The sequence below is a fragment of the Bos javanicus genome, chromosome 2 (genome assembly GCF_032452875.1).
Source record: "Bos javanicus breed banteng chromosome 2, ARS-OSU_banteng_1.0, whole genome shotgun sequence".
NCBI classification, from domain to species: Eukaryota; Metazoa; Chordata; class Mammalia; order Artiodactyla; family Bovidae; genus Bos; species Bos javanicus.
In genome coordinates, this window is record NC_083869.1 from 22,074,949 (window position 1) to 22,101,922 (window position 26,974).

At 39.3% G+C, this 26,974-nt stretch overlaps 1 protein-coding gene across 4 annotated transcripts in view; it reads left to right on the forward strand.

Annotated features, from left to right (window-relative positions):
- Positions 1 to 26,481, forward strand: part of CHN1 (chimerin 1) — a 200,560-nt gene extending 174,079 nt beyond the window's left edge. For all 4 annotated transcript variants that reach the window (XM_061434899.1, XM_061434907.1, XM_061434926.1 and 1 more), the window contains 6 exons: positions 3,901 to 3,985; positions 13,632 to 13,805; positions 14,511 to 14,588; positions 17,402 to 17,539; positions 23,947 to 24,052; positions 25,695 to 26,481. In XM_061434899.1, coding sequence (XP_061290883.1) covers positions 3,901 to 3,985; positions 13,632 to 13,805; positions 14,511 to 14,588; positions 17,402 to 17,539; positions 23,947 to 24,052; positions 25,695 to 25,866 — 753 coding nt within the window. In that variant the 3' untranslated portion in view covers positions 25,867 to 26,481. The remainder of the gene's footprint in view (positions 1 to 3,900; positions 3,986 to 13,631; positions 13,806 to 14,510; positions 14,589 to 17,401; positions 17,540 to 23,946; positions 24,053 to 25,694) is intronic.
- Positions 26,482 to 26,974: the final 493 nt, after the last annotated feature.

Here is a 26,974-nt window from a genome sequence, read left to right on the forward strand (position 1 = left end):
CTCTCCGCTCCTGCCACGCCAGTCACTCCCACCCCACCCACACTGAACTGCCTCACAGTCCTCTAAACATCCAGTTGTTTCGCTCCTGGTGTGTCTCTGATTTCCTTGGAGCAGCCTTTCCTAATGCATCCTCTGACACACACAACCCCATTTAAGCCTGATTGTGCTCACCCGGAAGCCTCAACTCATTCATCTTAACCAAGCAACGCCCCTCCCCAGCTGCCCTTATACTTTGCAGACACTTTCAGAAGAGGCTTTTCATGTTGTATTTAGCAGGAGAAACCTATGGTGAATTCCTTGAGCCAACATTTCAAAAAAATTTTGTATATGTCATCACTTAATGTTTGTAAATGATTAATTCATGAATGATGTCCATTTGTTTTGATAACCTTTAGGAGGATCAAAAAGACACAAAGACTACAATATTCAATTTTTACAAGTACAATCCAGTGTCATTAGGAAAGTCAAAAAATTTAAGAAATAATAATTTTTAGATACAAAAATTCAAAAGGAAATTCATTTAAATCCTGTTACACAAATACTAGTTTAGCAAGCTTCTGGTGCTTCAAGGCCTACTTCTAGAACTATTTCCTTGAGAGCTATACAACCTGCCTTACAAGTGGTTTAAGAAAACAAAATTAAAACCACCACCACCACTAAAACCATCCCCAGGTGGCAAGATGCCTTTATAAAAACCTGTCCGAGAAGGAACTGAATCAAGAACAATTTCCTAAAGGTTGCTTTCTGAGATGCATGTGTGATCCTGATTAGAGAACACTGGGCCATGGGTCAGTGAAACTGTTTCTTCAGCATATGTGATATGAAGAGACGGCACACGGCTTTCAGAAGGCCACATTCACTACCGCTTTGTGAAGGCGAAGCAGGAAATTGGGTCTGTAACATCTCAGTACCCAGCGCCGTTTGCCAAGAGCCCTTCTTTGTTCCGGTGATTTACACACCAGTGGAACTTAAACACCTTTTATCGTGAATAACGGCAGGGACAAACCCAGGACTTCTCCACTCTTCTAGTCCAGTTTATTAACCTTACCAAGTGAAGTGAAACTGGATTATCCTGAGATTGCCTCTAAAAATAACTTCACAGTTCTATAGCTATTTTGTGACTATATAATTTTTAAAATATGAGTCAGTGCTATTTCACTCATATGCCTCAGATTAAAAGCAAGATTGCATACTTTATCCAGTTTTATTCACTCAGAGGAACATAGGAAAAAACAAAGACATCAGACACTATCTGGATGTTAATCTTGGGCTCAGCTTCAGGAACTCCAGGAAATGCTATCAGTTTGCAGGCTCTGAACATCATTAACAACCCAGAAGCAACTGTGTCTGCATTCCTGACACTTCCATAAAAAACATAGACAGGATTATGGCCGCCTTTTTTTTTACCCCCCCCCCCCCCAAATCAACACAAAGTTTTGTATTTGAGCTCACTTGGCAGCTACCAGAGCCACAAGTACATACCTGCTTGGAATGAACCCTGGTTTATCCAGTGTTGCCTTATATGGATATTTTGGCCAGCAGTAGTATTTTGAATTTTAATATACCATATTTCATTGATTCTACTACATGTTTTTGTTTTTTGTTTTTTTCAACATCTCTGAAATTGGGATGAAGCTTATAATCAGTGGCATGCCTTAAGTTAATTGGTGATTTCTCTACATGGAATATATGTATCTTACATTCAGGTTAAGTCTTATGTTCAGTGGCATCTTAAGTTTGAAGTTTATATATATATTTGTATCAGTCTTAAAAATCACTTACCAATAAACAAGTGAGACCTAATTAAACTTAAAAGCTTTTCCACAGCAAACAAAACCATAAACAAAATGAAAAAACAACATACATGAGAGGAGAAAATATCTGCAAATGAAGTGACCAGCAAAGAATTAATTTCCAAAACATACCAACAGCTCATACAGCTCTATCAAAAACAAACAATCCAATCAAGAACTAGGCAGAGGACCTAAATAGACCTTTCTGCAAAGAAGAAATACAGATAGCCAAAACACATATGAAAAGATGCTCAATATTGCTAATTATTAGAGAAATGCCAATCAACGCTACAGTGAGGTACCACCTCACGCGGGTCAAAATGGCATCCTTAAACTGCCTATAAACAATAAATGCTGGAGAGGGGTTAGAGAAAAGGCAACCTTCCTATACTGTTGGTGGGAATGTAAATTGGTGCAGCCACTACAAAGAATAGTATGGAGGGTCCTTAAAAATCTACAAATAGAGCTACCATGTGACCCAGCAGTCCCACTCCTGGGCATATATCCAGAGAAAGCCATAATTCAGAAAGATACAAGAATCCCAATGTTCATTGCAGTAGTATATATACAATATCCAAGACATGGAAGCAAGTTAAATGTCCATTGACAGAGGAATGGATAAAGAAGATGCGGTACATACTTATAGTGGGATACTACTCGGTCATAAAGAACGAAATAATGCCACTTGCAACAACATGGATGAACCTAGAGATTATCGTACTGAGTGAAGCCAGACAAATGTATGATACCCTTTATATGTGAAATCTAAAAGAAAAAAAAAAAAACACAAATGAATTTATTTCCGAAACAGAAACTCACAGACACAGAATACAATTTTATGGTTACCAAAGGGGAAAGGGGGCCAGGGGAGGGATAAATCAGGAGGCTGGGATTAACATGTACACACCACTATATATAAAATAGGTAAACAACAAAAAGCAAAAACAAAGCAAAAAAAAAAAAAAATCACTTGGTTTCTAAGACCAATTCAGTACATAAACAGAACAGCAGTAAAAGTGACAATATTAGCTGTAATTTCATTGTTTCATTATAGTGTCATTGTTTGCAAATCATATTGTCACATTATGGTTTTGACTCTTGTATTACTATTGTCTGCTGGAGGAAATCATATATATAAGAAATTATCTCAAATAAATGTAATTGATGCAGATCAGTAACTTCCTTGTTCCCTCTCCCTTTTCTTCTAACCTGTTTCTTGAATACATTTTCAGCCAATATTTGCTCAGAAGTCTTAAAGTGTTAATATTCAAGATATTTTTTCCTTTATTCTTTAATGTTCAGGATTTGGATGTATTGTTTTTCTATTCTACCAGTGTTTTTCATCTGGCTTAAGCTAAAATGGCTTCTCTTTCCTATGCATAAAGTCTATAGGTATCTTAGTGTTTGAATTCTTTGGGGGTTCCTTTCTTAGGGATAAAAGAATCTACTGCAGTAAAATTTTTATGAGCTGGGGAGATGAGTGAGTAATTACTGTACTCAAACAGGGATTCTGATTAACTGTAACTTCTGTAGTTTCTAAAATATATTTTCTTTGCTAACATAGTAAGTATCAAAATAGTTTTGAACAGAAATTGGTCCTTTTTGATTATTCTGTTGTGACCAGTCATTAAATATCACCTTCAACACCCATGGCCCCAACTGTGATCACAGAGAACAGAAGGAGGATCATCCAACAAAATCCTTACAGGATCCAGACAGACTTTACATCACTCCTCCTCCTCCTCCTCCTCCTCCTCCTCCTCCTCCTCCTCCTCCGTGCTGTAGCGCTCAGAATACGCCAGTGCTTGTATAACATGTAGATGAAACTGCTTACAGCTGGAGGGAACCAGTTGGAAAGTTCCACTGTAAAAACTGTTTTCAAAAGTAAATCACAGGATATTGGCTTGATTTATCACCATTTCTAAAACAAAGAGAAAATCAAGCTCTGAAAGAAACTTTAAATGCTTAGTTCCACTCAACCAAGGTTTTTGTAAATGTAACCGTACTGTGCCTCTTCACACTAACCGTGACTTGCGTATGAGTGCTTTGAAGGGAAATAATCTCATGTATGGTTTCCCCCGGCCACTGTGTCACTACTCTTTTTCAGGTCCACACATTCAGAGGGCCACACTGGTGTGAATACTGTGCCAACTTCATGTGGGGGCTCATTGCTCAGGGAGTGAAATGTGCAGGTAAGAGCTCGTCCCCTTTCTCTTTATTGAGTAAGACATGAAGTTATAAGGAATAACTTAGGAGGAGACTGGCTGTTAGGCGCATAAAATGGGCTGAATCCCTATTTGCTCTTAACATGCAATAGGCCATTGACATCTCAGGCATCCCCTTCGGATATTGATATTTTATCTGCCTTTAACCTTCCTGTACTTAATGGGCAGCAGTCTGGTCCATTAAAAAGAGGGAAGTCATCTTGTTCAGAAAGTCTGATAAAAGGAGGTAAAAGTAAGGCAGTTAAATTTGCCTTGCCTTTGATGTTGCAGTAACTAAATTTGTAAAAATGATTTTTTTTTAAAAGCAATGTACAAGGACCTATGATTGTTGCCTTAGAAACTGAATTTTAAAAAGCTTGTTAAGCTGAATTGTCCTTACTAAATTTTGTGAAATCAAATTGAAGCTTTAAAAACCTGTGAATTTATCTTCAAAGATGATTATCATATTTTGAAAAACCACTTAGTCACTGATACTTTGTTTTTGATATTTTGAAAGCTTGAATTTGCCAAATCCTTTTTATAACATATGACCATAGTATTTTAGATTTAAATTTAGAAACTTGTAAGATTTCCACATAAATAACCAACTCAGGGATTTATTGAAATGCTTTATGAAATAAGTGTTACTGAAATCACGTGAAATTCATTTGTATATAACAACTATACTGAGTACTGGCCATTTACTCAACTGCTCTAAATTCTGGCACAGACTTAAAAATTATTATTTGTTTCAAGTGTGTGATATTAGGTCATAGAAGTTTCTGCTATTTAAATTTTAAAGCTAAAAAATATGTTCTTACATGTTTTTTGCATGAAGTTTAACTGTAAATATGTATATGAAGAGTAAAGTATTTTGAAGGTAACTGAAATAATTGTCAAACTTAGCACTGTAAAAATCCACATTTCTTTTGTGGCATGATTCTTAATGGAATATTTTTGTTGTCCATTATGTGCAGAAACTTCTAGAGTCTGATTTTTTTATTTCTCAATTGCATTTTCTTTGAATAGCAAGATAAGTATGCATTGCATGTGAGCATTCCAAGTTACCCGCCCCCCCCCCACAACCTTCGACTTCCTTAGCACCACTAAGGCATGATAAGGTTCCAGGCTTATGTCACTAGCCAGATCCATTCATGGACTTCTCTGCCACATGGAGCGGTAAGAATTCCCCACGCCTTGACTTTGAACTGTGCAAAGGTGTCCTTCAAGGAGAGCCTCAGCTCAGCCAGTCTAATTCCTCCATCATCCTAGAGGACCGACAGCCCCATTTGCAGGTTTCTGCCCAGAGAGTAAATGAGAACATTAGCTTTCTGGCTGGTGGTTGCCCAGAGTCATTATGAGGAAGCATCACTGGGAAGGCTATGGTTGAGCCTCGAACTGGAGGGGACCACAGTGGAACATAGTGGTGTAGTTAAGATCAACCACATTGTCATGGTGTTTCAAAGGCAAATGACATACACTTTCCAAAGCACAGATCACCTGTTCAAAGAATGATGGTCTCAATAAGCTTGGTTTGCCTTTATGACATAACCTTGACCAGCTGAGACTGCAGTGGTTTTCAAACACTTTATGACTGTCACTAACTCAAAAGCTTTTCTTTGACTAGAGTGATGGTGTGTATCATGTATGTTTTGAAAGAGTGAAGGCCATCTACATGAGAATTCTGAGTTAGCTATTGGCAGAAAACTAGCACCACACATATGAATAATTTTTGGCAGTATGCTACAGTCCAAAATCATATTTGAAAGAAATGTTTTGGAATGTTTATGATAGTAATAATGTGAAGGAAAAGAAATAAAATGATTCATCCCATCCCATAGGCACTGACTTGAATAGCCTTTTGTTTTTATTGTGAGTAAAGGTCAAGAATGTAAAGAAAAGCTTATTGGTTTTATGTTATATCTTGCCTTCAAAAGCATTATATTCTATGTGACTCGAACTGTATTACTGAGCTGTATAAAACAGGTCAACCCAGTTTTTAAATGTGGAAGGTTGGGATTTGAATTATTCTATGACTAATTACATTTAGATTGACAGTGAGATTCTTTCATCTAAAATGGCTCATCCTGATTTTTGAGCCATCTACTTTATTTAAAACAAAATGCGAAGAATTAATAATTTAAAGAGAGAAAGAACTATGGTAGGGTGAACACTGGCTGCCCGAAAATGTCTGCTTCCTAATCACCAGAACCTGTGCCCATGGCATAGGTCTTGCCTTTCATGGCAGAGGAGACTCTGTGACCAAGTTAAGGAATTTGAGATGGAGATGGGGAGAGTCCTGTGGATTGTCAGAATGGGCCCAATGTAGTCATAATTGCAAGAGTCCCTAGAAGAGCGATGCAGTAGAGGCTGATTCAGAGAAAAGATACAAGCACAGAAGCAGAGGTCAGGAAAGAGCAAAGATGCTATACAGCTGGCTTTGAAGGGGGCCACGAGCCAATGAATGCAGGTGGCCTCTGGAAGCTGGAAAAAGCTAGAAAAGAAACAGATTCTTCCCTGGAGCCTCCAGAAGGAACACAGGCTAGCTAAGGCCTTGATTTCAGTCCAGTGAAACTGATTTTGTACTTCCGACTTCTAGAACTGTTAGATGATACGCTTGTATTGTTTTAAACCCCTGAGTTTATGGTAATTTGTTACAGCAGCAATAGTACTAATACACTAGCCACTGAACATTAAAGCTGGTACTTCCAAAGAAAAATAGCTTGCTTACAACTTGTCAAAAAAGAGATGTATTTTTCTGCTTTTGACAGCTTGCTTTCTTCTTCAAAATCCACCAAGGCAGAAGAGAGCTTGTCAGGAACTTTTAAAGAATGTTTGGCAAGAGCAGTAATTTTGTATCCCACCACCCCTTTTTTTTTTAAAACATTATATAAAGTGTTGGGTGTTGTTCCAGTCACCAGGCTGGCAGCCAATAGCGAGCAAGCTGTCCCTTCAGGACCCAACACTCTAGGCTTGCTCAGCAGCCCACACAGACAAGGACAACCGAGGGAACAGCGAGGGTAGGCATGGGCCTGCAGTCACTGCAGATGTGCTCTCCAAAGCCCCACAGTCTGCGTTAAACATCCCCGCTACGACAGTCTGCCTTACTCTCGCTTCTTTAAAGTGAGTAAAACGACATTGCAAGGGACTATCTAACTGCAGCTTGGGAGCACTGCTCCTCCTACTAAAATAGTTATGAGCAAAGTAAGTAGCGTTCAAAAGTAAAGGGCAAAGGATCATTGTCGTTCAGATAGAATAATATTACGAGACCATTTTTCCTTTATGAAATGTAAGCTTCTAGGTTAAAGTAATCTATTATTATTATATAATCACTGAGATCATCAAACATCCCTCTCATTAAAAAGACCATTATTCCACCAGCATTCCTGAATTGTTTTCATTTAGCCTGCCCAGAATATTCTAAGAAGTTAAGCCGGATGATAATTGTAAATCAGACATATCAGCTTAGTGTTTGTTATTTAGGAAAGTGACTTCATTTTTCCAGTGTATCATTGTCATTGCTGCCAGCCCTCAAAAGGAAATAGCAGCAGTTTTTTCCTAATAATAAAATGTATTTATTGCTTTGTGTATAAAGCACTTAACTCTTAGGTTAGAGAAAGGGAAGTAATTACTGCTTTGATTGTATCTAAAAAGTTAGTTGTCCTTGTAATCCAATGAGAAATTGGTCAGACTTGCCTAAGACTTTCATATAGCTCCTTTTATACATGAAAGCAGTATTTTCATAAATATTCCCAAAAGCAAAATATTCTCAATTTTGCTTGTGAAAATAAGGCCTTCTAATGCATGTTAAAAATGAGCTAGTCCCACTATTCTGGGGTGGTAGTGGGATCAACTACGAGACATGTTTAAAAACTTCTATTTGCAGTTATTTAAAATGGGAACACTCATAGAAAAGAATGAATAATTACCTTTCATTTCAAAACACATATTAATATTACCCCTTAATCCTCTCAGTAGAATATAAATATCAGCTATGTATTTCAAAAAATAGGTTTCTGTGCTTTTTAGATATAAAACACATTTTTTTGGGAGAACTCAAGCCCAGAAAATCTGACAGTAACTTCAAGTTAGTAGTCTAACAGAAATACTTTATAAGGATAGGTTATGTTTTGAATTTCTCATTCCTCCTTTCTTGTGTTTATTCTGTGCTTATTAACTTGAAGAATTGGGAGGGGACAATGTGGTTTAATTGTAACATAAAAATAACCTGCCAAGCCAAGAGATGCAACAAATGAAATAATCTTTTATGGATTTTTTTTTTTAATTTATAGTGTAGAGCTTCCCTGGGAGAAATGGAACTATATAGGAGTTATATGACTTTAATAAATAAGTATGAAAACCAAATAAAGTCCTAATGGCAAACTGAAATATTGATATACTGCTAGTCCCTGAAGCAGCAATTTTCAGAGCACGCTCAGAGCTGGTATATTGCACTGTGAACTTAAGGGTATAAAGATGCTTTATTTTAATGACTTTGCCCTATCCTTTGGTCCTCTGAAGGACTTCATATCCAATCCTGCCAAAAATTTGGCCTTTGAAATTCTAAAATTGAGCATAATATATTGTCCCATAGTTTAATCTTATTCAAATAGAAGAAAGAATATCAGAAAGCATTTCCATCCTCATTAAATACCTAAATCTGGCCATAGTCATCACTTTATCCAGTGTTCAGTGAATCACAAATAAATTAGGCATTTGCTGGTGTTTAAAATGAGAGAGAACTGCAAACACTCAAAGGAAAAAAAGTTAATATCAGACCATTAATGCCATTCAGATATTTTGATATTCTGTGGATACATTCAAATTTTACTGTTTCCTTTCTACTGGATTTCCATTTAGAGTTTATAGTTAGGAAAGAATGTGACAAAATAAGATATAATGGGTAGGTTTTATCACTGCTTTTTAAACGTCCTTGCCAAATCATGTATCGATACCTATATAACAGTAAAATACAGCCGTGTCTTTTAAACTTAAGTATATACAACAAATAATAGAAACCACACACATTATTGAATAAAAGGTTGAAAATAGCAAATTCATCTTCAGCCCTGAAAATAATAACTCAGCATACATGGTGTACTGCTAGTGAAAAGTGATATGTATCACTGAGTGGGAAGAGCACAGTCTAGGAATTAAGAAGCCAAGGTTAAAATCTCCTTTCTACCACTTTCTGGCGGAGTAACTTTCGAACAAATCCTTTAGCCTCTCTGAGCTTCACTGTCTTTTTGAAATGAAGACAGTGGGATAGGTTATTAATACCAGCCCTTTCCAGCTGGTTCTGTGACTTCTGTGCACACACTTAAAGCATTAAAGTAACTTAAAGTACCTCAGCATTATTTTTAGATAATGAAGCTCTGCCGACTTTTATACTTCTAAAATACTATGTAAGTTTTTCCAGTGCTAGACGAGATGAATAAATAGGCTTTGTTTTATTCCTCACAATGATGATAACAAAAGAATATGTATGTCAGCTATCAGAAGACTGTGGAAGTTCGGTATGAGAAGGAAGGCTGGGACTTCCCTGGTTGTCCAGTGGTTAAGACTTCTTGCCTTCCAACACAGGGGGTGCAGGTTTGATCCCTGGTCAGGGAGCTAAGTTACCATGTGCCTCGGGGTCAAAAGACCAAAACATAAAAAACAGAAGCAAGATTGTAACAAACTAATAAAAGTCTTTAAAAAATGGTCCACATTAAAAAAAAAGGCGGGGGGCGGCAGCTGATTAGGGACCTCAGGACTCAGAGAACTCAGAAGTCAGTTGCCTGGTGGTATTTTGGATTTTTTTTTTAACACTTGTGTATCCCAGCCTGAGCACTAGAGACACCCACGAGTCATAAATGCCAGCAGACACAAAAAATAATCCCGAGAGAACCAGCTCTCCTAGGCAAAGTCTTGGGGAAAGGGCAGCTGAGCCAGCTAGAAACCTTTTAGTGCATCTGCATTCTCCAGGTGGACACCATGACAAAGCCACATTGCCCCCCGCCCCCGTGGATACTGCGGCAGAAGCCTGTGGGTAGATACCTGTTTTCCACCCCACTCTGCAGTAACAGGGTTGTACTTCTCTCCTGTGAGTCTTCCCCCCACCATCCTGCAGGAAGAAAGTGGTACCCTTCCTTGGCTGAGCCTGTGGGTGGAACCCTGACTTTCATCCTCACCCTCAAGTAGAAGTAGCACCCATTCAGCCTAAATCTACGGGCAGAGCCCTGTCTCCACCCCTGCCCTGCAGTAATGAGGCAGCTGAGACCACGATCAGAACTCTGTCTTTAGTACCCACCCTGCAGTTCATGCAGCACAATACTTCTCCCCAACCAGGCATGGAGGCAAACCAAGACTTCTCCGCCCTGCCGTAATGACTAGGACCTCTTGCCTGCCCAGAATGTGGGGTAGAGTCCTGCCATTTGAATAACATACAAGTTTGGTGGGCAAAATAACACTGCAAAAGCATTACAAAGGCTTTGTAAACTAGGTTGACATTTGAAACACAGCCTGTATAGTGTGCCAGGATGTGCATTCTAAATCTAAACAGGTTAACTACCTGCTAAAGTTGAAGATTTCAGGAGGGACCACACAGTCTTATAACACTCAAAATATCCAGGATGCAGTTCAAAATTATACTTCATTACCAGCAACCAGGAAAATCTCAACTCAGATGAAAGAAGACAGTCAATAGTCACCAATATTGAGATGATATAGATAGATGTTGGAATTATCTGATAAGGAAAACAGCATTCATAAAAATGTTCCAAGAAGCAATTAGAAAGACTCTTGAAACAAATGAAAAATAGGAAATATCAGAAAGAAATAAAGATATAAGAAAGAATTAAGTGGACGTTTTAGAACTGAGAAATTTATGAACAAAATACCCACAGGATGGGCTCAGAAGTATTGATAGATTGGATATGTCAGAGGCAGGAATCCATGAACCTGAAAAATAGATCAATAGAAATTATCCAACTTAAATGAGAGGGGAAAATAGATTTTAAAAAGTGAACTGAGCCTCAAAGACCTGTAGGACAGTAACAAGATTTAACATTTGTGTTGTTGGAATCCCAGGAGAGGAATAATAAGTGGGAGGGGTAAAGATATTTGAGAAATCAGTGGCTGCAACTCCCCAGATTTGGTAAAGCAGTCAGAGAAAAATGATGTGCCTGCTTGGAGGTACTTTTCTGTAAATGAAATGTACTAAGAACTGTGTAGATGAGGAAGCAGCTATAACCCCAGCATCCCAGTCCTTTTCAGGACCTGGCATTCACATCTGACAAACAGAATTGGCCTAGAGGTCAGCCTAGCTCCTGACCCTAAGCTGGTCATGATAGTGCCATTCAAGGAACCCTGGGGCACTGCCTAGGAAAGGCCCCTCAGAGTTACTTCCTTCTTCTGAATAACAACAGAGAAATGTACAGCCTCACATTAACATAATAATAGAACCTAATAGTAGATCCAATATTAATGGATAAATACTATTATTATTCCCATTCTGTATAAGTCACAGAAAATTTTAAGTAACTCACTCAAAAGCACACATCAATAGATCTAGCTCTAAATTATAGAAGCTGTCCAAAACATTAAAATGTTCAGGGGAAGTGAGGTCTTTTAAGTGGACATTTTACCACCAATTTGCCTTATGATTGAATCAGAAATTTTATTTATATCTAATATAGAATAAAGAGAAATTTAGGATTTGGGTCCTGGACTCATTTGGACATTATTTGACTATGTAGAACAATGTTGGGTCATTTCTTGAGATGGCACACTAGAGCTCCTATCCCTGGCAGTACTCGAAGCAGCAGCTGTTGTTCTTTAGTGATGGTCATGTTGGGACACTATCAGCACTGCCGTGCCATCTCCGGTGCTGTTCACTTACAGACAGACCCCTGCAAAGACCCAAACCTGTCTTTTCACTTGGGTGATGCTCAGAACATAGGACTTCCTCCCTAAGAGTCACCACAAGCTTTAAGTTCTTTTGTCAGATTGGCAGTGTCTACATATTTGATGAAATAACAATTTTATTTTTAAGCCATGGCTAATTTTCCTTGTCTCTGTTAACTGTTACTGTCAAATATAACTCGATTGCAACTTTACCAAAGGTCATGATGATGATCATTGTCGGTATTTGTCTAACATTTTACAATATGCAAATCACCTTGACTACATTGGCTCCTTAATTCTCATAACAATTCTGTGAGGTGAATGTTATGCTCCCCTTTCTGCCCAAACAGTAAGCAAAACTGAAGCTTACCCAAGGACCACAGACAGGGTAATCGCATTGTATGGTTTTCAAATGCATTGTGTGCTGAGTCGCTTCAGTCGTGTCCGACTTTTTGCAACTCCATGGATTGCAGCCCGCCAGGCTCCTCAGTTCATAGGATTCTCCAGGCAACAATACTGAAGTGGGTTGCCATGCCCTCCTTCAGGGGATCTTACCGACCCAGAGATCAAACCTGCATCTCTTGAATCTCCTGAATTGGCAGGAGGGTTCTTTACCACTGCTGCCACCTGGGAAGCCCCTAATCCATTAAGACCTGGCTATAAACTGTGTGTACCCCACTTGAATTTGATTTACAAGAGGTCAGTGTCAAGTTTTCATGAGCTTAAAAACAAATGGGTAACATTTACCAAAAAACCAGAAAGACAAAATTTAATTAAATTATTCAGGTACAGTCCATGTCTCCTAAGTCTAATTTAGCAAAATATTTGTATTTCTGTCTGCTTCTTCTAAAATGCCATTGTGCTCTTCTTCTTGAAAATAAAATGTCTCAAAATGTTAACTAGAAAATATTTGGACTCTAGCATTTTAGAATTTATAACCCAATAAAATGACAAAGCAAAGGAATAATTTCAGTAGAGGCAGTATGGTATAGGTGTTAAAATCGTGGACATTACAATCTTTGTAGGCTTGAATCTTGGCTCCACAATGTACTAAACGCTGTAGGTAAGTTACTTAACACCTGTGTGCTTGGTTTCATCACATTTATAAAAGAGAATAAAACCTGTTTTATAGAAATTTGTGAGTTTAAATAATGTAAAGCACTTGAAATAGTGTGCTTGGCATTAGTAAGCTGTTGATGATAGCAGTAACAAATAATAACTATAGCTACTTTTAGCTATCTAGATGTATTCTATATCATTATCATATGCATATATTTAAAGAGCTATGAGTATATATAAATAAGATCAGCATCATTTTAAGAGGGCCCTTGGATACTCTTTACTTTAGGGGGTTCACTTCCACCTCATATTAGATTTGTTAAAATGCAGTTATATCCCACATTGAATATAATTTTTATGTAACTTTAAAGAAATGGATAAGTTTTTAATTGGCATAATATTACATTTTGTAGACATTTAATTGAACACTTATTAACTTTGGTCTGGGTTGGTATTCTCTTGAGATCATACAGTGAGTAAATGATGGAACATGAGCTGGAATTCTAGTCTTCTAACTTAAAATCAAAATTTTCCAAAAGAGAGAATGAGAGGAATGTTCCCCTCACTCTGCTGGCTGAAAGCTAGTCTTTAAACCTAATTCAGGTTGAAGTGTCTTGCCAAAATAAACACTCCAGAACACTCAAAATTCTGAAAATAATAATGAATTTTTCCTTTTTAAATTTTTCAGACTGTGGTTTGAATGTTCATAAGCAGTGTTCCAAGATGGTCCCAAATGACTGTAAGCCAGACTTGAAACATGTCAAGAAGGTGTACAGCTGTGACCTGACGACGCTCGTGAAAGCCCGCACCACCAAGCGGCCCATGGTGGTGGACATGTGCATCAGGGAGATCGAAGCTCGAGGTGAGGTGCTTCCAGCGGCTCAGAGCAGCCACAGCTCCCTGCACAGCCAGGCTTCCTTCTGCAGGTTAGGGGGAATGGTTCCAGATACCAATCTGGAAGTCTGAAAGCAGTTAACAAGTAATTACCAACATGATTTCAAGGTACACTTAACCAGTTAAAAGAAATATGCTTAAAAATATATTTATGGATGATTCTCCCAGTCTGTAAAATTTGATATATAGATGCCAGTTCTTTTTTCAGTTTTTATACTTTGCTTAGGTCCAAAAAGCAAAGAAATAAATGCTCTGTTTAAAACAGGCCAAACAACCAAAATCCAGAACTACGCCCTAATCAGTCTCTGCCACTTTGGAGATAATTGCTACAGGCCTATTAATATAGTTTATCTCAGTCTTCTCTTATGTAAAAGAATTTATGGTATGGCAGTGGTGGTGAAATTATTTCCCTTAAGACTTAAGGCATTTGATCTAGTTAGACAAAATGATGAGCCAAATTACAGATATTCAGGCGAGAGTACGTCAGAATTAAAGAACTGTGAGTAAAACGATTTTATTTTAGGAGAAAAGTATGAAGAGGTTTCTAAACATATGTTTCATCATTCTTCCTGACACATTGCTTCCCTAACCTGAAGTATGAGAAAAAGTTAAAATCTGAGGAAAGGACGTTACCCCAAAGAGACTAATTAGCTCCTCTGCTCTATTTTTACAGGTCTTAATTCTGAAGGACTGTACCGAGTCTCAGGATTTAGTGACCTAATTGAAGATGTCAAGATGGCTTTTGACAGAGGTGTGTTTTCCAGCAGGTTCATTACCTTAGGACAATAATACTCTACCCAAAGAGACATAATTTCTTATTTTATTCTTTCCATTGTTTTTCTAAATCACTAATTATTATTATGCCAAATAAAATAACTTAGCTTATAATTTTTATAATTTCTGTATTAGTTGTAAGTATTAACCTATTAAATTTCAGGATGAGAAGGAAGTGTAAAATTTAACTATATTACCAATATTGGAGTCTCCAAGGCTGGTCCATGTTCACCAAAATATATACAGAGCAATTAAATTTACCAGAAACCATGGAAAAAACAGTGGAGGTAGGTGGGAGAGGAAGGAATCTAAGTCATTACAGAGCTCAGATTTCCCAGGTCTGTGGTGGCTGACCTAACTCTGCCTGCTGTGCATGCCTCCCCAGCATCTTGTCATCCAAGTTCAAGCTCATTAATTTTCATTTAAGAAATGTAGGGTTTTGACCACATGTGCTAATTAACTTACTTCCTGAAAGCTTTACTTCTGAGTTGATATGATCTATTTGGTAAAAAAGGAGAAGCTTTGTGAATTTTCTGTAAGTTGGCATGCATGCTTAGCACTTCCCAGCTAATTGACTGTTGGAATGGTATTACATGGTCAAAGTAGTCTTCTCTCCAACATTGTTATGCTGAAATATTGTGTTAAATCTCCAGTATCACAAAACTGCCAAAATATGTGGATTTGAAAGACCAACCAGGGAAAAAAAAAAAATTAATCTCATGTGTTGGGGCAAGAATCTGAGAGGACCTAAAGACCTTCTGGCATCAGACCCCTCTGTGGGAGGAGGGGCCCAGCCAAAGAAAAGCTCAGCGCAGCTTATTTTCTTTTAACATTTAAATTAAGGTTTTGTTCCCATGGTTCTCCGATTTGTCTTTGTGTTGAGCACTGGAATAAATGGTACCAAAGAGTGTAAGCTTGAATATAGGAAGTAAAAAGAACGGGAGTTGTGATGGTGAAGAGACCCTTTTCTTTGCAAGTACGCACTTCTGGTTCCATCACACTCCTCTCCCATCACAGACCTCTAACAGCCAACAGAGGTAGAAGACAAAATAAATGAGATATTATCATCAACACAGAAGAAATCTAGGTCAGCCCACATATTTGACAAGATTGGAGATGAGGTGAAGAAATGACATCAGGAACAACCCTGAATCTAAACAAGATTGAATGTTAAGAGGCGTTTCTTTTTCTCTGGAAGGTAACAACTGATCAAGTCCATTCCCAGCCACTGGCAGTGGGAGATTTGCCATATAACCCCTCCTTTCTTGCTCCTGCCCACAGTTTCCTCTATTAACATCTCTCATTCATATAATACAGTCTGTTATAATTGTGAGCCAATATTGATGTCAATACATTATTACTGACTACAGTCAGTAGTTTACATTAAAGTTCATCTTTATGTTGTACAGTTCTATGGTTCTGGGCAAATGCGTAACGTCACGTATCCACCATTACAGTGCCGTACAGAACTTTCACTGCTGTAACAATCCTTGCACTCCATCTGTTCTTCTTCTTCCCCTTCCTCCCCGAATGCCGCTGATCTTCTTACTGACTCCATAGCTTTGCCTTTTCCAGATTGTCAAATAGTTGGAATCGTTCAGTATGTAACTTTTTCAGACCGGCCTCTGTTACTTGGCAATGTGCATATAAAGTTCCCCCATGTCTTTTCATGGCTTGAGAGCTCATTTATTTTTATCACTGAATAATACTGTTTTTGTCTGGGTGTACCACAGTTTATCAGTTCACTTATTGAAAGCCACCTTGGTTGCTTCCATGCTTTTGGCAATTGCAAATATAGCTGCTAGAAACATTTATGTGCAGGTTTTTGTGTGGACAAAAGTTTTCAGTTCCTTTGGGTAAATACCAAGGAGTATGATTGCTGGATTATATGGTAAGTGTTTGTTTAGCTTTGCAAGCACCTGCCTGCTTTCTGAAGTGCCAGCTCCTCTTTGTATTTCTGCCAGCAACCAGAGAGAGTTCCGGTGCTCTACATCCTTGTCAGCATTTGGGTTGTCGGTGTTCCGGGTTCTAGCCATTCTAATGGCTCTGTGGGGAAGAGGCTGCTTTTTCATCCTTAGAAATCTTTCATAAGCCAAATGGAATAAAAGAAATTAGTATAAGATCTAGCTCAGAGTAGAAACTAATTAAATCTTTAGTAGATGAAAATTGAGCTGTTTTAACAGAGTACTAAGTGCAGGGGAGGGCAGAAGGGGTCACCCTGAAGGAAGGCCAGCTTTCCTTCAGGGTTAAGGCCCAGCAAATTTAAAACATTCCTGTGTTTTATAATTTCTTCTCTTGTTATCACAACACTCTAGAGTTTTGTTTTGCCTTTCCTTCTCACTAATTCTCCTATCCCCAGGGCTCAGGCAAGAGCGAACATTATGTATGAGAACCCAGGGTGAATCGAAGGCGGCCTTTTGTGCTGGGTCTTTTATAAGTTGGGAGGACCTCAGTTGTTATTTTTCACATTCTCTATGTTTATTTTAAAAAGAAAGAAAAAGTTACCCCACAATATTCCTCTAGGAATTCTCACGAAATTTTAAAATATTTTTGTTAACCTCAGTCATCTTCTACTATCCCCCTCCATCATAAATCGTGGAAGAATAAATAACTTTAGAATAAAAAATTCAGGTTGTCTTCCACAGAAAAAAAATATACATGTATCAGCACAGTGAATTTGATGTTTAAAACTGAAGCATTATGAATCTTTAACAGTGTACAAAAATGTTATTTGTTAAAAGTGCTATGAATCCAGATATTTACTTCTGTTTCTTTTAACATCCTTCAAAGATGGTGAGAAAGCAGATATTTCTGTGAACATGTATGAAGATATCAACATTATCACTGGTGCACTGAAACTGTACTTCAGGGATTTGCCGATTCCACTCATCACATATGACGCCTACCCTAAGTTTATAGAGTCTGCCAGTAAGTATGTAGGCATGCGCTTGTAACCTGAAAAACCGTCTCTTCTAGGTAATCACATCTCCTGTTTTTTTCTGCTGAGTATCTTGAATGCATTTTATGAAATGTTTCTCCCTGGCCTCTCTCCATGGCTAATGTACTCACAAGAATTTTGAACTCTTCTCTAACATAGGTTATTTATGACTTCTACCATCAGAAGCATCTTTGTAATTTGTAACCTTTACTTTCCACAGTAAGGCTTAACACCAGTTCTCCTAGACATGAACAGTAGTTTTGTAAAGTAAAATAAAAATAACTAGAAAAACAAATTGAAAAAATACCAACTATCTGTTGTTAGATTGAGCAAACACAAAGATGACTCTGTCAGACGGCTATAAAATATATAAATTCTTACTTTCAGTTTCTGTCCTTATCCTGTGACACGCCAGTAACAGTTTGCAGACTGGCTCAGGTTCATAGATTATACTTTAAGAAGCTCTGTTTTAGATCAAATGTTAAGAAATAAAAGTTTTAAAAAGTTAACTTTTTAAAAAGTTAAAAAATAACCTCTAGTTAAGATGAAAATGAGAAAAAGCAAAGGCTCATTTGCCAAATTTAGTTATGGTGCAAAAATCATACCTGTAGTTCACACTTTTTTTTTTTAAAGAAGGGAATTCTTAACAGATTTTAAGTGTTGGCATTACCTTTTTTTTTTTTTTCTGAAAAGATAGGCTATTTCCGTCGTTTGCTCTCTCTCTTAAAAACCATATGTTGTCTTGATCTTTAAATAATAACATCACTTCCTTAGTAACACTGATTTGCTTTTTGATTTTGGAATTTCATGAAGTACAAACTTTCTTTGTTCTAATTTTCAGTTTCCCTTCAGAGCTCATGTTGAGAATTTTTGTGGTTAGTTCCATGGAGCCCTGATTCCTCGCGGGTCAGTTCAAGCTCTCATGTAGAGAACAGCTGTGAGAATTGCACTGATTTTTTACAAGCATTCATGTTAGAAGCCACAAGACTCTATCTCTTCCATGGGAATTCAGGATGCGTTCAGGGCAGATCATGAAAATTGTCTGAAGGCGCTTACGGGTTCTTGTTTGGTGGGGCACAGGTTTCCTCCCAGAGAGAGAAATCACATAACTGCTAATCTGGAACGCACTTGACACACACCTGTGCCATGAAGGGCTGCTCAGACCTTGGTTTACCCCAGTCCCCAGGACAGCACGGGGCTCCACTGCACAGTGTTTCTGTCCCCATGTGGCTCGGGAGTAACAGTGAAATGTGACTGGCTTGTGGGCATCCAGTTAGCAAAGGACAGAGCCGGGATTCAAACCCCAGTTCTGAATGCTGCATAACCTTTATCTACTTAGAAGAAAAATCTAAGCTCTCCATATGGATCTTAAGGCCTTTCACCCCTCACTCCCAAATTACCTCACTGCCTTTCCCCATATCCACCCAAGCTGCTGAGGACAATCTCCCCTCTTTATTATCCTTCCAAAGCATTTGTCACCATTCTTGGTTTGTGTCTGAAACAGCCCTCCTATTCAGCGAAGTCAGCAAGCTCCCTATGTCACCCCTCAGAGAGCTCTTGAAAGCACATCGTAAGAAACTTCCCTTAAGGTAGAAATTCCATTTCCCTCTAAGATTGTTTGATGTGTGACACCAAAAACCCTGGCATAATGTTTACGCACAATATACGTGTTTACTGTACGGGTTTGATACTGGTATCCAAGAGTTTGTGGAACAATGTGTCCTTATAACATGTCTTTCCTGGTAGTAGAATCTGTTTCATTCTTCAGACCCATAGAAACAGGCTTTCTCTTTCTGTATTGATAGATAAGGAAAATGAGAGAAGCTAAGATTTATAGAACATACTCAGTGCCAGAAATGGTGCTGGGCACTTTACGCCCATGATGCTGTTTTAGAAGAAATGAGATGTTATAGGTATAATTGTCCATGGTCACATGGCAAGAGGGGGTGGCCCTGGCATTCAAATTCACATCTGTGACATCAAAGCCCTGGCCCTCTCCCCTCTGCATGCTGCATGGCTTCCTTCATGGGACAGGGAACAGAAGGATTAAAAGGAGGAGGAAGACAAGAGGGAAGGGGTGGGACCCCTTTCAAACAGAGCACAGAGCTAACTCACCCTTCGCAATGAGCTTTTTAGTATCTCAGCCATTGAAACAAGCGGGGACCATGTTCTTCAGGTCTCAGGTTATCTCTGGCATTTACTAGAAGCCCTTGCAAATAGCAACCACAACAATAAAGTCAGAGTTCTTGTTAAAGCTTTCCCCTGCAACAGCTGTTTGAACGCTGCTCTGGCAGCCTTCCCTGGAGAGGCTGCTGGTTGAAAGCTGGAAGGGAGTGGTTGCAGAAAATGAGAAAAGGATTCAAGGATGGAGAAGGCCAGGGCATCCCAACCAAAGGCTTGAAGAGCTTCATAACCATTCATAATCCCCTGGAAACTCTCTTATGAACCAACTTGAAGCCTTGGTCTCCCTGGTGAAGAAATCAGTGCCCTACAAAACAGAGGCCATGCTCAGTAACTCAGCATGCATCACAGTGAAAAGAGCACTGCCACAGCTGAGCTCTGGGTCGGGCTGAATGGAGAAACCATCTTCCGGCCAAGGAGTCTAAGAGCTCTTCCCAGAAGATCTCAGAAAAGTTACATGACTCAGTTAGTATGTAACTGTGAGTGAGTCAGATAAACTCAGAGAGAAAACCCAGGGTTCTTTGTCCTCAGCAGTTTAAAATGTGCTGAAGAGAAGTCTGGAAAGAGAGCTTGCTGAGTTTCCCCGTCAGCTGTGCCACTGATTCACCCCTTTTGCTTGCCAAAGTTTTATTCTTCTTGGATTTGAATTTCTCTGAAGAATCAGACAGTACTTTCATTCAGAGAGCTTGTAACTAGGCCTGATACATGTCCAGAGTGCTCACTACCTGCCCCCACAATGTCCACACCCACATTCCCGAATCCTCCAGACTTTTCCAGGACCTCTCAGCTGCAGGCCACCTTTCTCTCTCAGAGTTGCCTCACACACAGATGGGCCTCGTTCACAGCCTCATTCCTTCCTGCCAAGGTTATAGTTATATCTGGTCTTCCCTACTAGACTGTAACTCCCTCAGGTGCAGGGGTCCTCTCCTGTCTGTATCACCGCAGCACCCAGTTACGTAATGGTTTAGTTGCTAAGTCATGTCTGACTCTTGTGACCCTGTGGACTGTGGCCCACCAGGCTCCTCTGTCCATGGAATTTTCCAGGCAAGAAGCATACTGGAGTGGGTTGCCATTTCCTTCTCCAGGGGATCTTCCTGACCCAGGGATCAAACTCGAGTCTCCTGCATTGCGAGCCATCTCCTCCATTGCAGGCAGATTCTTTACCAACTGAGCCACCAGGGGAAGCCCAAAATAATAGTGCTGAAAAACATTTGTTGAATGAGTAAACATAATTTTATACTAAGAACCATAGTATCTTAGCATTTTTGGATAATCTAAGGGCTTGTGTAACTGGCCTTCTTTCTCCAACACATTCTTTTTTGTTGTTGTTGGGGGTTTGTTTGTTTGTTTCAACTTTTTATTTTGTATTGAGGTATAGCCAATCAACAGTGTTGTGATAATTTCAGGTAAACAGCGAAGGGACTTAGCCATACATATATATGTATCCATTCTCCCCCAAACTCCCCTCCCATCCAGGCTGTCACATGATACTGAGGAGAATTCCATGTGCTATAGAGTAGGTCCTTGTTGGCTATCCATTTTAAATACAGCAGCACCAACACATTGTTTTTTAAATACCCTGTAACTACAGGAACGACTTCCCTGGTGGCTTAGTGGTAAAGAATCTGCCTGCCAAGCGGTAGACAATTAAACAACAACAAAAAGCTACGATCACTACTTCTCCAGGTGGCCCGTCCACTGGTAGACAGATGTCCGCTGACAGAGGCGCCAGGAATCCGCCTGCTTTTAACTCCGCGCCGTGGGTGGTGATCCCAGTGTCCCCCTCTCCCACATGCAAGTCTTTCATACACTTCAGCAACTACTGGTGACCTTCCGCCTCTGCGTACATTCCGCTGTATCTGTCTTACTCTTAAATTATGCTGTGGTTTTCTTGGGGCTAAAGGTTTGCATTCTCTGAAAAATTGATCATGAGTAAGACTTTAGGGAAAAAAGGGAAATTAATTCTAGAGAAGAATCTTGGTCAATTTAATATCAGTATACTCAATTGCATTTTGCCATTTGTTCCCAAATTTATAATTCCGGTCTGGCCCTCTCCCTAAACCCCAGAGCAGTCTATAGTCAGCACGTTCACTTGGATATCTGATGACATCTCAAAAGCAGCTCTTGATCTTCCCCCCAAACCTCATCCACCTGTGATCTTCCCCATCTCAGTTAATTGAGGCTCCACCCTTCCAGTTGCCTAAGCCCAAATTTTAGCCCATTCTTGATTCTTCTCTTTTTCATACATCCCTCATCAGAAAATCCTCTGGACTCTGCCCTCAAAATATGCCCAGAATTCGGCAACTTATCACCTTCACTGCACCACCTGGACATTCTTCACCTGGGTGTGTGTAATTATGACCCGAGCCATCTTTCAGGTTTTACTCTTGCCCTTCCATAGCCTGTTCCCTACATGGCAGCCAGAGGAGTGATGTGAAAAATGTATGTCAGATTATGACCCTCCCTCGTGTAGAACCTTCCCATTTCTCTCTGTAAATGCTGTGCTCTTAAACCAGCCACAGCCCATGCCGCGATGAAGCGCCCTCTTACCTCTCTGACCTCACCCCCTTCTCCCCTCCTTGCTTGGGCTCCTGCAGCCACACTTGGTTCCTCGCTTTTCCTCAAACATCACAGGCACACTGTCCCCCTCAGGCCCTTTGCACGGCTGTTTCTTTGCAAGGCTTCTCTCTGCATGGAACCATCTTCACCCAGATCTCCATGGAGTTCATTCCCTCGCTCCCTCCAAGTCTGTACTCAAGACCTTTTTCTCATTAAGGCCTATCCTGACCGTCCCATGTAATACTGCACCCTCTCAGCCCTCCCAGTGTTTCTTATCCTGCTGATTTTTTCCATAGGAATCATTCTAATCTCGTAAAAAGTCTAAGATAGGCTGTTCATTGTTTATCGTCTGTTGCCTCCAGTAGAAAGTAAGCTGTCTGTGAGCAGGGAATTTTGCTTGTTTGCTGGGCCACCAACACTGTCCTTAATTTCATACTATCTCAGGATTCTCCTTATAAAGATTAGCTGTAGAAGTTAAAAGGAAACTGTTACTCTTTTTTTCAATTTCCAGAATACTGTAGTTTCAAATAGTCCAATCATAAAATCTATAGCCAAGTAAAAACTAGTAGTTTTCTATAGTAAATGGAATTTTCTTTTCTTAGTTTTAGAAATTAGATGATTGAATTTCAGTATCTGAGGTGTGACAGCTGTTACGTATTGGCACTTTGAACCTTGACGTCCCAAGGTTCAAAGGCTGTGCGTTATTTATTATAGCAAAAGGCAAACAGCACATCCTTTATTGCTGAGAAATAAACCAAGAACTCTGAGGAAACTTTGGGCAGAAATTGTAAAATGGCTAAAGTTTCTTTGAATAAAAAACTTTAATCAGTGTAAAATTTACCACATCTGCTCTGCCAATCCTAGAAACTTTTCACACTGATCTTATTTTAGTTTTTACCTGACTCCAGTACATTGCCATTAAATTAGTTTTATAAATTAGAAAGGATTCTTGGGCTTGTGTCTTAAACGTTATATTCTGGTTAGATGTGGACTTCCAGCATTTCAAGGCTGCTAGCCAACATTTCAAGGCAGTTGCCCTGACACCCAACATTTAAAGGTGCCCCATCTTCCTCATGTTTGGGTTGAAGCAGGAATGTGCTGTGGTTCTCTTTCTGAGAACACAAAATTCCAAAGATATCTATTGTTTCTGAATATGGAAGTAACTGATGGATTAAATGCACTCTGTGACCTGAAAGGAATGTGACTTTTTGGCCAACAGAGAACTAAAATATCTAAATGAAGATGCTGAAAGGAGATTTTCAAAATATTTTGAACAGTGCAGCATGGCTTCAGTATGTCTGTAGTGTTCGAAGATGACCTCGTTTGCATATATGTTTTTATCCTTCCATACATGTGTCTTGAGTTTTTTAAAGTTACATCCTATACATCCAATATCCAGTTTTCATAGTTAACAGACCCCAGGACCCTCAAGTTGAAAACACTGGGTACCCTCCCCAGAAGTCCAAGGAAATGGACTTGCCACATGGACACTAACCTTGTGGAAGTCTGAGACTTGAACCTTAAAAATTATTTTCCAAGGCCATGAACAGTGACCTTGTCAGTTTCAGAAGATCACCATAATAATAGAATTAAATGAGCCATTTGTACCAGTTGTCTGTTAAAGTTTCTCTCCTTGGTATTCATCTTGCTGTTACAGAAATTATGGATCCTGATGAGCAATTAGAAACCCTTCACGAAGCACTGAAACTGCTGCCGCCTGCTCACTGCGAAACCCTCCGGTACCTCATGGCGCATCTGAAGAGGCAAGTTTCCAACTTGGAATATACTTGTACCACATCCAGATGTTAAGAATCAAATGAAAGCAAAGGTGAAAGAGAGGTCAGGTGATCTGTTGAAGAATGAATAAATGCATAGCTATCTTGTCCCCTGGTGTGAAATCACACATTGAGAAGGAAGGCTAAAAATATTCTGTAGTATAATATGGTATGCAGACTTGATTCTTTCATAAATGGATTTGCAGTTCCAGTATATGTTTGCAGACATGTTAGAAATACCAATATTCTGCCAAGGACATGCATTAATTTTTGTGGAAAGGGAAAAGGTTGCAGCTATATAAAGACACTAGCATTAATAGAATAAAGCAAGAATGAAGCAACTTGCAAGAAAGCTCACTTTTCTTATGTCTTGCTCCAAAATAGGCACTTCAGACTTACTATTTTAGATTATTGAGTTAATGTTGCCAACACTGAAACCTGCTGTAAAAAGTGATGGAGTAAAGAAAGGGGTAAAGAGAGGAATGGAAAATAAAATATTTCAGTTACTTCTGGTTTAATGTTTTAAAGTGATGGATGGTGAGGTAGCTTTATTTCCCGGCTCGGTCACCCTCCATCTCTCCCAGTTGAAGCAAAGTTTCCAAAATTATATGACCAAATTTTAGTAGTTTTAGGGTCCCATGGACGGAGGAGCATGTTAGGCTGCAGTCCATGGGGTCGCTAAGAGTCGGACACGACTGAGCGACTTCACTTTCACTTTTCACTTTCATGCATTGGAGAAGGAAATGGCAGCCCACTCCAGTGTTCTTGCCTGGAGAATCCCAGGGACGGGGGAGCCTGGTGGGCTGCCGTCTGTGGGGTCGCACAGAGTCAGACACGACTGAAGTGAGTTAGCATAGCATAGCACAGCATAGGGTTCCCAGATGTAAGACCAATCAGAAGTAAACAAAAAAACAGAACTTGACATCTACTTTGTACACCTTTAGGTCCAAGTTACCCAAAAGTGAATATGTAACTCATGGTGCTTTCAGAGACTCTACATGCTCTCCATCTTTAGAAGCACCCTAAGTTAAGACTTTTAATATGCTTATAACTTCACTTATAAATTCAAGTTTGCTGCATATGTGGATGCAGTTAAGAACTCCACACTAAAACAAAGGAGTAACTCTCAAATTATAGTCTCTGTGCCTTTGCTGTAGCAATAAAAATCATAAAAATACTTAACACTCCCTGATGAGGTTGCTTACTCCTAGCCGTTTCCTATTAATATCACTGCCACTCTCCCCCTAGATACTCAATAAACTATTCAGCTTGCAAAAACTCTCTATAGGAAACAAGATCTCACCAAAGTGGAGGGAGACCTGATGGGTCATCAAGATGACCCAGCCCCTTCCCTGCAGCTCTGGGCCGTGGCAGGAGAATCCACAAATAGAACAGAACCCACTCAGGCCAGCACATCAGCTCTGGCTTCAGCTCCAGTGGTCACCAGAAGTTTAAATTATTCCTATCATTTACTCTAAGGAGAGTCAGTACTTTGAAGTTGAGAAATAACCCAGCAGAAGGGTTGATCAGTGGACACAACCCACTTTGAATCTTGTTTTTGTTTTAGCGCTCCAGCACGACAAAGACCCCCATGCCCTACATGAAGTCACCCTCCCTTGTATTTTTTCAGAGTCACCCTCCATGAAAAGGAGAATCTGATGAATGCAGAGAACCTTGGGATTGTTTTCGGCCCGACACTCATGAGATCTCCAGAGCTAGACGCCATGGCTGCCCTGAACGATATACGATATCAGAGACTGGTGGTGGAGCTGCTTATCAAAAATGAAGACATTTTATTTTAAATTTTTAGTTTGAAGGAAAAAAGTGTTTTACAGATGAAGGAATGTTTTATAGTAATTTAATTGGCTCTTATAGCTGAATTATTTCTTGGTTAGAAGTTTGGGCATATAACCAGATTAAAATGAAGGAACCTCCCATTGTTTTCATAGCACCGCTCAGCTGTCCTTGTAAAACAGTGAACACACGCTTTCCAGTTCTAGTAATCCTGGGTGTTTATCATGTTCAGAGAAACTCAAGCTATTGCATGATTAGCCCCCTGTTTGGCAAGGGAACCCCATACAAAGGAGACACCAAGCCTGCACCGCCCCTCATCCTGGGTCGCCTGTGGTTGTAATTCAGCATGTTTCGCAGAGTAAATCTGTCGTGACTTTGCTTTTGGGTCCTATGTCATTGATTTCTGATGCTTCTATAAACATGCACACAAATGGAGAAAACAGTACCTCTGGCTGCTGCATTGCCATAGACTATAACATATGCCTACTTTTCTCAAATGCTTCCTTTCTGGTTTCTCTTAGTTCTTCTCTAACATAGTACTTTCTTTCCAGCAAAAGCAAAATGTGTTTTCAGATTTGTTACTTTAGTAAATTATCTCTACCAATAAAAAAAAGTACAACAGAGCATTTTGTTAAATTATTATTGGTCTTCAGTTGTAATTTTGTGTTTTTATCTGGCATGCATTTATTAATTTATTAAATTTGGCTTTTAGAAATAAAAAATATTGATAGCTTACTGTTTTCTCATGACTGATCCTATGTGGGAAAATGTGTTTGACCATTTATTTAATACTGAGTATTCCGTGCCACCTCTCTTGTTTACCGTTGAAAGTTTTGCATTGAATGCTCCTTAAAAAAGTAATTTAAAACTGCTTAGAAATAGAATACCCACTCATGGATTTATTTCTCTTGCATACTCTGGCAGAAATCTAGAATATTATCTCAACTTTTTGGGGGAGTGGGGAGGGCAGGTAGGAGTTCATTCTAGAGCCATCACAAAAAGAAAAAGGGCTAAAACAAAAACAAAAACAAAAACACCTGACTTGCTAAACACTTGGTTCGTCAGCGATGCATGCTGCTGACGCCGTTGAGCTGACACTACCTGAGGGGAGTCTCG